Source organism: Astatotilapia calliptera, chromosome 15, assembly GCF_964374335.1.
Source record: "Astatotilapia calliptera chromosome 15, fAstCal68.1, whole genome shotgun sequence".
Lineage (NCBI taxonomy): Eukaryota > Metazoa > Chordata > Actinopteri > Cichliformes > Cichlidae > Astatotilapia > Astatotilapia calliptera.
Genome location: NC_137436.1, coordinates 40,467,441 through 40,478,957, shown reverse-complemented (window position 1 = coordinate 40,478,957; position 11,517 = coordinate 40,467,441). Strand labels below are relative to the sequence as shown.

The 11,517-nt window shown below is 41.3% G+C and overlaps 2 protein-coding genes across 3 annotated transcripts; both read left to right on the top strand.

Moving 5' to 3' along the window:
* Nucleotides 1–798: 798 nt before the first annotated feature.
* On the top strand, nt 799–5,373 carry LOC113006919 (zinc transporter ZIP3). Of its 2 annotated transcripts, none has more exons than XM_026143183.2 (3): nt 799–888; nt 3,878–4,184; nt 4,479–5,373. In XM_026143183.2, the coding sequence occupies exons 2-3, from the start codon at nt 3,978–3,980 to the stop codon at nt 5,223–5,225; spliced, it is 954 nt and encodes a 317-aa protein (XP_025998968.2). In that variant the 5' UTR covers nt 799–888; nt 3,878–3,977; the 3' UTR covers nt 5,226–5,373. The 2 variants fall into 2 exon arrangements, with proteins under 2 accessions (XP_025998968.2, XP_025998966.2); XM_026143181.2 differs by having other exon boundaries at nt 808–888; nt 3,875–4,184.
* Nucleotides 5,374–9,252: 3,879 nt separating this feature from the next.
* Nucleotides 9,253–10,654, top strand: LOC145420311 (uncharacterized). The gene is made up of 3 exons (XM_080289397.1): nt 9,253–9,388; nt 9,563–9,849; nt 9,993–10,654. Exons 1-3 carry the CDS (start codon nt 9,379–9,381, stop codon nt 10,302–10,304), a joined length of 609 nt encoding a protein of 202 aa, XP_080145523.1. The 5' UTR covers nt 9,253–9,378; the 3' UTR covers nt 10,305–10,654.
* The last annotated feature ends 863 nt before the right edge of the window (nt 10,655–11,517 follow it).

Here is an 11,517-nt window from a genome sequence, read left to right as displayed (position 1 = left end):
GTTCCAGGCATGTCCCACCGGGAGGAGGCCCTGGGGCAGACCCAGGACACGCTGGAGAGATTACATCTCTCGGCTGGCCTGGGAACGCCTTGGTATTCCCCCGGATAAGCTGGAGGAGGTGGCTGGGGAGAGGGAGGTCTGGGACTCTTTGCTTAGGCTGCTGCCCCCGCGACCCGGCCCCGGACAAAGCGGATGAAGATGGATGGATGGATGAATAAAAAAAGTCACAAGAAGACAAATCAAGAGCCAGAAAAAACAGAAAACGCTGGTTCCAAAAGTAGAAGTCTACTGAGTCCAGTAAAACACTGGACTAGATGATTTAATTAATTAAGTGTCAAATGTAAGATGGGTTGACTTAAAAAAAAATATTGAAAGAAATATATATTTACAGGAAAACATACACATTTATGAGGGGAGAAATTATAGTGAGAAGGAAACCCGAAGTAGGAATGGCAGAGTTTGGCCATTTCTCATGACTCAAAGGAATAAAAAGAAAAAAGAGGAAGTCCAGTTTATTCAATAACTACTCTTAACCTAATTTCACACCAATCGAAAACAATAACAACATGGTCGACACAATATTTAGCACTTTTGAAAACCTTAAAGAAATTACACGTATATCAAATTTGAATATTTTTCATATAACGGAATATGTTAAAAAAATGTATGGACAGGAAAAAAAAAATCATACTTAAAAATCCGTTAAAACAATTTTCCTTCGGCTGGTCCTTTCAGGGGTCGTGCGTCTCCATCCTTTGTCACGCCAGGACGCTGCACGTCACCCTGTTTGTGGACTACGTCATCACGCCCGGGGGGGTTGCGTTGCGTGATGTAAACGCGGAAGTATTATTGTGCACCTGCAGTAGATGAGAGCGGATGTTCTAACAGGTAAACACGGTGTTTGAGTGATATTTGCGGTTTATCTTGTTGTTTCGGAGCTAAAGCCGCTGTTAAGCGTGAACAGCAAAGGAAAACAACTGCTTTCCCTACCTGAGCGCCACACCGGTTTGTTAGCCTCTTTAGCCCCCCATGAACAAATGACAGAAAGCTAATGCTAGCGTCAAGTTAGCCGCTGTTAGACAGTTTTCGCACGGAAACAGTGCGGTTATTTGCCTTGTGTAAACTTTCATCTTTGTATTACACACTTGATGAAATGGGACCAAAGACGTGATTACAAGTTGTGACGCTGAATTACAATAATAAATACAAATTGATTAGACTGTCAGACGTAAAGGAGGACCCAGTTGTCTTATTATGAAATTACCCACCGGAAGTAGCATGTATTTCCGCTTGGTGGTTTGACATGTTTTTCTCCCGCATCATATTATATATTAATATAACAAATAAAAAACGGATAAAACCAGTGGGACAGAAAACCGGTGAATGGGGTAATCTCCACAATGGGAGAGCTCGCGGTGTTTGTGTTCTGACTAAAGGTAGTAACTGTGTCAAAGGCGACAACAACGCGTTTTAATGGCTGCCACAAACTAATGAAAATCCACCTTCTGATTACATATGACAATACAAATGACCTAACATTCAGATCATTTTTCCCTCAGTAACAGTTTTTCCGAAACGCTATATTTAAGTTTGTAAATTCGATATTTGATAATAGTTAATGTATTAATAGCACGAGTGGTGTCTAAACTCAGGTGTTGCTTTAGGTCATAGGTGTCAAACTCTGGCCCGCGGGCCAAATTTGGCCCACAGCCTAATTACATTTGGCCCGCGAAGCCATACCAAATTACTATCAGAGCTGGCCTACTGGTATTATACAGCTAATATATATTTTGTTTAGTATTAAGCTTTGCTTTGCTTGTTCCATATTCAGTTTTTTAGCAAAATGTGTTTGAGTCCATAAGAAAAGATTCATTCCTATATCTGGAGGAATAAATATATTTCAATAAATATTAACGTTAGCCCGCGACTTTGTTCCAGTTTTGAATTTTGGCCCACTGTGTATTTGAGTTTGACACCCCTGCTTTAGGTGACCTGCAAAGCCACTGTTTCATATTTGCTATTTGGTGTTAAGGCGACAACTCAGGTGATAATTCTCATTGAGATTGAGATTAAAAAGTAAAACATGTGGCCAAGAGTGCAGCAGGAATGGCGACAAATGTAACAAAGCAGTTCTATGGAAGGATTTTAGGAACCCAAATAGGGCTGAATTAAAATTAATGTAGAATACAAAGTAGGTACAATATTACAGTCTTTCAAAACAGGTTATTTCTTTGTTATACATATAACCCCTTTGTAAATCCTGTTGATGTCAGCCTGTTTACCAAAATAAGTAATAATACAGCATTAAACATAGAAAACGTATAGAAATGTCAGCAATACTTTTGTGACAGACAGTCACGTTTTTGGCACAGCGCCGGTGATCCAGATTAACTGGTGAGGATAAAACGGGTGTATCATACACCTGATGTTTTAGGAGGAAATAATGACAAACCAGGAAATAAACTCCAAAGGCACCAAAAAGGCATTTAACTGTTGGCATTGTCTCACAAAAGAACAATGCAGACTCTAACAAACCAACCAGATTAAGCTGTGATACATCTGCACCTGGATTCATCCAACCAGATTTTAGCCAGAGACTTCCTGTTCCCTGTTCAGTACATAAGAGATGACCTCTGCAGCTGTTTTTTGTGTTGCTCCATTACAAAGAAACTCTCAAGTAAATTAAATTTCAGTTTTATTTTCACTGTACTATACTTCTGATTAGTTTAATGGTAGTGTAAGTTGGGGTGTACATAAAGTGTTCGAAAGTTAATATAAGATTTGATATAAGAGTTAAAATTATATTAATATGCAAAAATATCGACTTCCAGGTGGTGATAATGCATAAACTCTATATTTTTATATGTTCCCCATATGGTATAATTACATACATTCTTCACTCATTTAGAAGTACAGATACTTGTATTTTTTTTTAAACTGGTAGAAGATGAAATACAGATTCAACTTATTTACTCAAATAAAAGTGAAAAATACGGCTGAATGTATTTAAGCTGTGAAATTAAAAAGCAGGTCTTTGAAGGACTTTTCTGTTTTTGTGCAAATCTAACTGAACCTCATGTCATAACAATATAATAGTAAAGTAGTATTAATACACGTGAACAGGAGCATTTATTTAAATTCTAATCATTCTAATGAATGTACTCCGCTAGAACACGTGGCTGACTTTGTCTGAACACCTAAACAGAAAAATTAGCATTGTTCTATAAATGATGCATAACTTATTTAAAATGATTTGAAATGGTGGATTTAATGTTGTACTAATAATGACAAGATTGGACCTGCTGACATTTTGCTTATTTCATGGTTTCTTTGTAAGGGAGCGGTACAAAGAACAACTGCAGAGCTCATCTCTGATGATTGAAACAGGAAGTCTCTGGCTAAAAGCTGGTCAGAATGAAACCAGGTGCCATGGAAAATAATGATGGAAATGAGAACATTTACTGAATTCAACACCGGTTAACCTGTAACTTCATCTTGCTCAGGGGCTCTGGCTTTGACCTCTGACCTTCCTCTATAAAATGTCAAACTTCTGTATTGCTTTTTAATTGAAAGAAAATCCAAACCTAAAGATGAGAAGTTATTTTATAATAGTTTGCTGTTAGTAACATGTTTAATTCGTCTCTGTTTAGCTGACTTAATGTTACATGAATGTCCTGATACTAAACTGACTCATTGAACTAAAGAAAGAAAGATGAACACCCCAATTAAGGTATAAGAAAGATGTGAAATATATATGGGGGATATTTGTCGGTCATAATCTTTAGATGCATTCTTCCAGCACAGACCAGTGCAACATGTGTTTATTTCTTGTGTTTAGACCAACATCTGCCTGTGTCTCCTCCACTAAAACCAGCAGAGATGTCCCAGCAGCTCCAGTAAAGCCCATCAGAAGCAGCAGACAGGAGATGACTTTGTGTTCACCGCTCCGTTCGCTCTAGTGTCTCTGAAGCATCAGGATGCAGATCCTGGTGGCCAAGCTGCTTGGCCTGCTGGGCTTGTTCGGCCTTATGCTGGCTGGTGTGCTGGTCCCAGTACGTCTCCTGCTCGTTGACTGTGATAGAGCACAGAGATACAGGAGGCCATTGTCTCTGTGCAATTCATTTGGAGGGGGCGTGTTCCTCGCAACATGCTTCAATGCTCTGCTTCCTACTGTCAGAGATAAGGTAAACACACATCCTCTCACCTTGCACATACTTTGCATTCTTAAAAGTGAAGCCAAACTTTCCAGATGAGTTCATGGGCTCAGTCTCTACTTTCAAGTCTTAGTCTGATTAAACAAAACACAAAGTTCATTTTGTAACTTATGTTCTCATCAGAGCAAAGACTTTGCTCTGATGGTTTGTGTTGTCGTTGGTATTTCATAGCAACTGCTCCCTCAGGATGTCCTGTTTCAGAATACTAAGATAACGATGAAGTTTTATCTGCTTATTGTTGTGGTTTTCGTTTTGCGCCTTCAGGTGGTCGATGTGTTCCAGCAGCTGAAGATCAGCAGCGATTATCCTCTGGCTGAAACAATGATGATGCTCGGCTTCTTCCTCACCGTCTTTATAGAGCAGGCTGTCCTCACCTTCAGGAAGGAGAAGCCATCCTTCATCGACCTCGAGACTTTCAACGCCGGCGGCTCCGAGGCCGGCAGCGACTCTGAGTATGATACCCCTTTTATCTCCTCAGCACGGGGCTCACCGAGCAACGGCGGTCACCGCTCCCACGGCCACCACCACGGACACTTCAACCCGGCCGAGCTGGCGGGGGCGGGTCCTCTGCGGCTGGTCAGCTTGGTCCTCGCTCTGTCCGCACACTCCGCATTCGAGGGCCTGGCGCTCGGCCTGCAGGAGGACGGGGCCAAGCTGGGCAGCCTCTTTCTGGGCGTGGCTGTGCATGAGACACTGGCAGCCATCGCCCTTGGGGTGAGCGTAGCTAAGGCATCTCTCGGCATGAAGGACGCCACCAAGCTGGGTGTGACAGTCAGCATGATGATTCCGCTGGGCATGGTGGTGGGAATGGGCATAGAGTCGGCCCAGACGCTGGCGGGCAGCATAGTGTCCGTGGTGCTGCAGGGACTCGCTGCCGGAACCTTCCTGTTTGTTACCTTCTTTGAGATCCTCACCCGGGAGCTGGAGGAGAAACAGGACCGGCTGCTCAAAGTGCTTTTCCTCATCATCGGCTACGCCGCACTCGCTGCTCTCGTCTTCATCAAGTGGTGACAGACACCCAGCGATGCCAAACTACACTAAGAGTTCACTTTAATGAAGCAATCAGTTGTGAGAGGCGGGAACATGTGGCGTTTCTATTTGCAGTTTTAAACAGGAAATTACTCTAAAATCAGACTTTTGCCCCTGAAGGACGGATGAGTTCATTTATGTGTTTAATAACTAATATCTGTAAGTGGCTGCAGTGAGACTGCTGCTGCTGCACATCTGGAGCTGTAATATAAGGACACTTCAAATTTCCTTACAGCTACTTTATAGTCTATAACAAACCATTTATGATATTTGTAGGCTGCTTGGAGATGCTAAACAAAGGGGCTTAAAATGTTTTTAACTTATTTTTATAAACCTTTCCGTTACAGTGATTGAATCTCGCATTAGAAACTGCAGGTTGAAGGGGGCGACTGCTACATAGGGCTAGCGCTGCATTCACATATATGTGGGGTAACCAAAAAGTTCCAGGAATGAGCCCCTAAAAATAAAAAGCCGTCACTGATTTACATGTAAGGTCATCTTCTTGGGCACTTCTAGACCGTTTTCAAGGCAGCAGCTATTTTTAGATTGCTTCATGAAAGCCCTGCTAGGTCCTGTTGTACTAAGCTTCCTCTGTCTCCTTCACTGTGTCGACATAAGCCAGAACTGTTTTTAATTTGTGGGAAGCTGAAAAGTGCAAATCTGGTGGTCTGTTAATGTGGAAAAAGGGGTCAGAACAGGGCTTCCAGCAAGACATCTAAAAATAGCTGCTCTGCTAAACACTACCTGGATGTGTCTGAGATGATGACATTGACCAAGAGATTGTTTCATATTAAATATGGTCGGGTTGTTTTTATTTTATAGACTCGTTCTCAGGCCTTTTTGGTCATACCTCATAAGGTAGTATGTAATACCTGACTTCTCAGGATTCCATCTCACTGATATTGTTCCTAACATCTAGCATCCTCCCAGTTTTAGGTCATTTGTTTCTACATAGTTTCAGGCCTAAACGTCAGTTTTTATTTATTAGAGACAGGAGTGGTTCTTACGTTTATGAAACGCTACATCCTGGACGGCTCTTCTCCAAACTCCGAGTGAAGTCGATTCTTGCCGCTCCACCTATCTGTAAATTGCGAATACAAATGCTTGTCCTCCATTTCTTATTGTCTGTGACATCAGGAAAGTGATGTCACTGATGATGATCAGCTGATTAGCTTTTTCAACATAGTGTGAAGTGAATTTTTCACAGAAGTTTTGTGGATACGCATTCACATTTTCGCTTTGTCCAATCTTACTTCTGCCAATCTGCATCTTTACACAGACTTTGCATGTAACAAACAAAGTCTATGCAGAGAGAGACTTTAAAGTTGTGATTCTCAAACGATGAATGACCATGAAAAACAACTTTATTTTAGGAAAAAAGTGTTTTCTGATGCTGCTCGCTGACCTTTTTTAATTCATCTCCTATCCTTTTTAACCCTCACCCATAAAAGGCTGGTGAGCTGTTGTTTGCAAATACAATAACTCGAGAACAAGGCTTGGTCGGCTTTTCTGAAAATCACCTGTGATTTAAAACTTTATACCATAGGAGGCTATGAGGAGGAGGCTGAGGTGGTGGCCCCCACATTATTTTTTATTGGTGATCTTTGTTGTTGTTGCGCTATGAGAAGCACTGCTGTAGAGAGATTCAGGTTTTCATACAAACTGGGAGACCAACTCAAACATTTGGATGTCAAGAAGACGACAGAGGTGCAGTATCAGCGCGCGGGGATGTTACTGATGATGCAAGCCGAACACGTCCATGTTTATAGTTTTATTTACTATTCGTCTGCTCAGTAACAAGCGTTTAGCTTAGAGGACTCAGAAACGGAATCAGAGTTGTCCTGCTCTCCTAGCCTAGAGCTGTGAGCCAAAGGTGAATCCCAGATATTTTCTGTTAGTTTGTCAAAGCTCTTCAGTTTCTCTGTTGTTTTTATATTCCTGCTGTATTCTCAGAAATGCCCACACAAACACACTGGAGCCTTTTAGCTGCTTTTTCTTTCTTCATGTGTTCATATTGAGATCTGGATCAGGTTTGTATTTATGATTGTTTTTGCCATCTTGTCTTGATGTCATTAATATGTTTTGCAAGGTGATTTTTTGTGTGTGTATTAGTTGGAAATAAACTGATTACTATCTGATACATCCATTTACGGCTTTGTGTTTGTTGTTTCACTCAGACTGTAGTCTGAACTTAGCCTAGGGCCTGTGCTATGAACCAGGTTTGGCATACCCAGGATATCACCACCATACGGTTTGCTGATAGCAGATTCAAAAACAAAGAGGTTAAATGCATAATACATGACAAAAGCAACGCAGCTGCACAGAACAAAAAAACTGGCTTAGAAATTGTAAACTTTTTGAAGGACATGAGTAGACAAAGGTTAAAGAGGAAATCAGGTGACTGGCCTGTAAAACCTTCAGTGCACCCTTACTGCTTCCATGGGAAGTAGAGAGCAAATAGCAGCACGATGCTGCTAATCAAATACATTCGATAACTGATCATCAGCGAGCATGAACGCCTCCATGAAAGCAAAAGTTTTGCCAGTTTGCTGGTCTGGAGCATTCAGGTGTGTGTTAACACATCGCCAGGAGTAGATGTAAATTCAGCCATAGCTCAGGCCGTGCAATGCTCAGAGAAACTGCAAAACATGGAAGAGCTGCATCTCAAACTCCACAGGTTTCTCTATATAGAACATGGCAGCATCGCTTAGGTTGGCAAAGTTGCATCTGAACAAACACAAGATTTCTGGAACAATTTCCTTGTTACAGAAGACCAAAGTGATGTTTGGCTATAATGCAAAAACACCGCATTTGATGAAAACCAAACACAGCGTATGAGCACAAACACCTGCACGTTGACAGTTGGTATGAGGTGCAATATCCTCTTAAGTTTATTGTACTAAGAGGATATTGCATATGAGATAGGTGGGTGGTTTGAGCTTGTTTTGCAGTATACTGCGAAGCCATCCCTTTCACCTCCTGCGTCTTTGCTAGTGTGGACCCAGAGCGTTTTCAGACGAAACCGCCATTTTCAAATCTATCCGGGCTAGTGTGGACATAGCCTTAGCCAACCCGTCAAGCTTTCTGACAAAAGTCACACTTTTCGAAAACTTCGGCTTAACGCTTTGGTAAAAGAGTGCTGATGCTGACAGGATGGGAGCTAAACAACTGAAACAGGTCTAACCAGTGTGACTTTTTCCCTTCTCTTGTGTAACTACATTGTGAAATAAAAGATCCTCAGGATTTTCTATACAGGCGCTGTGGAGAGCATCCTCACACAGAACATGACATTGTGGTTTGGGAACAGCTGTGTGAAGGACCAAAAAGCTCTCCAGAGAGTGATCCGTACAGCAGAACGCTGCTGCAGGATTGCTCTCCCCCCGCTTCAGGACACCTACACCAGGAGATGCCGGACTAGAGCAGCGCAGATACTGAAGGACCCGTCCCATCCTGGCAACAAACTGTTCCAACTTCTGCAATCTGGTAGAAGGTTCCGCATCTTCCGGGCAAGGACAGAGAGACTCAAGAGGAGCTTCTATCCCCAAGCCATCCGTGCCCTAAACACACACACCCGCCCTCTCACATCATCTATAATTGACTGAGACAGGACTCTTCCAAACACTAAACCCAGGCACAATGTACATTTCAATTCCTTTAATTTTAAATATGTTTATATTGTCTATCCTGTAAAATAGTCAGATATCTATTCATATTAATGTACAGAATTCACCTGCTTGCTGCTACTACTGCACATTCACCCAGTGTATATACTATATGTCTGTGTATATATATATATATATATATATATACATATATATATAATGTTCTTCCTCTACACCCCCCCCATTTTTGCACATGTCGAGGAGCGTGTCAGGCTACATTTCACTGTGTGTTATACTTGTATAACTATGCATGTGACAAATAAAGAACCTTGAACCTGAACCTTGAACCTTGAAAAGAAAAGAAGACTCATCTAAGGTGTTAGAACATGAAGTGAAAATGTATTAAATTACACCACAGTTTAGGAAACACCCACTCACCAAAACTGTGAATCCAGTATCAGTCTGACATTCTTAACCTTTGAAGAAGCTTCCTGCTGTGTGACTGTGCTGCAGCGTCCGAGTGATACGTTGAGATGGAATCAGGTAAGAAATGTCTTTATATTTCAATCTGCTCACTGAAAAACTGCAAAAACCCTCAAAACAGACAAAAAGAAAATAACTGTCAAAACATGAAGTGGCTGTTTCGGTTATAAATGTGTTGTAACGTAGTTGCAAATGTGAATTTCGGTTAATTCTGTTTAAAATTCTCCCCCACAGTTAATAACATTGATGTCTATGAATACCTGTGGGTCAGTAACCAGGACATTGCTGAGCACACGCTGCATACACCGTGTCTACAGCACATGCAGCTTGGAGACCTGCAGGCAGACAACTATGTCAAATTCATAATCCAAGACATCAACTATCTGGTGGTGGTCACAGACATGTTGGATGAGATGAGAAACAAAGTCGAGGTCCCCGAGGACCTCCACGATTTCATGGAGGATAGGTGTGAAAGCTACAAGATGTATGCTGAAAGCACGTTAAAGGAATTTAACCTCAATGTAAGAAACCTTCAGCAACCTCCTTTAACATTTCTCTATTTAACTGGAATGTTACTGTTTTGAAGTCATTGCTACAATTTATATTTAACCTGTGTCAATAATTAAATCTACTTGTCACATCCACAGAGTGTGTCAATCATTAACCAACCCCTGCCATGAAAAAGTACTTGTCTGATTACAAAGACATCATGGAGAATCAGGATCCCATTTACTTCGCCGTGGCTCTGCTTCCCTGCTCCAGGCTGTGGCTGTGGCTAGCCAATCAGCTCAACGAGAACTGCTGCAACGCCTACTTCACCTGGAAGATGTCCAACATGTGCGGCCACCCAGAACAGCACTATAAAGAGCTGCTCGACAAGTATCTGACCACACCAGAACAGAAGGAACTGGCAAACAAACTCTTCCGCCAGCAAATGAACAACGAGCATGACTTTTTTGCGTCTTCACTTGAATGAAACAGGAACAGTTAATAATAAACCTTCTTGCTTTCAACTGGTTAGAGTTAATGTGCCTCTACTGCCCTCTGCTTTTCATATCTAACATAGTGCATGTGAAGAACATACTCTTCTTCACCAGTTCTGCACTGCAATAAAAAATGAGCTTTGTTCAGTCAGTGCCTTTAGATTCTTATTGCTGTTTCTCACTCAAAGCAAAATGTCTGTCCATCTATAAAATGTCCTTTATGGCCGTTACAGCGCGAAGTACGCTGTTAACATCTTTGTATTGTTAACATTTTGTCTCTGAATTACTGTAATACTCACTGTTTAAGTTCACAATTAATGAATAAAATATCTGCTGCACTGTGCTTGTTCTTGTGTATTAACTAAAGTAAAGTCAAAGTTTTATTATATAGCATGTTTCAAGATAAATATCACGAACTGCTTCACAACAAAAATGGTAGAACATCAAAACAGAAAAAGTCACCAAGAAGCAAGTTTAAAAGATGACTTTTTTTAGACTTTTAAAAGCAATCAGCAAGTTTCATAGAAGCTCAGAGAGAGATCAGGGCCCACTGCTGTTCTCAGCTCAACCCTTAAACCCACAGACTGCAGGTCCTGCTACTGGAAAAACATCTCCCAGTTTACTCTCATGGGGATTCTACATAATCTAAACTCCAAGAGCTCCAACTAAAAAACTGCAAAAGCACAAAAACTTTGAGAACAGTGTTTGTTTGTTTTTTCTTTCTTCACAACAAGATGCTTGTCTTAAACTTCAGCACTTAAAAGCATTGGGTTGCTGCCATGTGATTGGCTGATTAGATGTTTGCTAATAAAGTGGCCTCTTGTCTTAAGACAAAATGAAGCCTCTTGATTTATAAATGTGTTCGAAAGATTTGGGCCTTAAAAAAAACGTAGGTGCATGTGAATGTTAAACGTCCGACCAAAGAAATCGAGACTGAACTCTGGAGTAAATATAGTTGTTAATGAAGATTCATTGACCAACAGGTTCATTAACATTTCCTCCCGTCACGTGCAGTCACCCTGACCCTGATTTGAGACTTCAAAGTGAAAGCTTATTGAGAGTCCAGCAGCTTTTCCTAAAGCTGAAGGTTCCTCTGACCCATGCTCACCCAGACTCTTTTGCCAAAAGGTGTAAAACCGAAACAACAACAACACGATTGAGTCTAGCAGCAGGACCAGATGCCAAAGGCCTGTGATATTTCCTCCA

What these genes read in the sequence shown, in the direction of transcription:
- LOC113006919 (XM_026143183.2), top strand. Translation starts at nt 3,978, where the DNA reads ATGCAGATCCTGGTGGCCAAGCTGCTTGGCCTGCTGGGCTTGTTCGGC. An exon ending in TTCCTACTGTCAGAGATAAG is followed by an intron (nt 4,185 to 4,478) that starts GTAAACACACAT and finishes TTGCGCCTTCAG; the next exon opens with GTGGTCGATGTGTTCCAGCA.
- LOC145420311 (XM_080289397.1), top strand. An exon ending in TAAAGGAATTTAACCTCAAT is followed by an intron (nt 9,850 to 9,992) that starts GTAAGAAACCTT and finishes GTCAATCATTAA; the next exon opens with CCAACCCCTGCCATGAAAAA.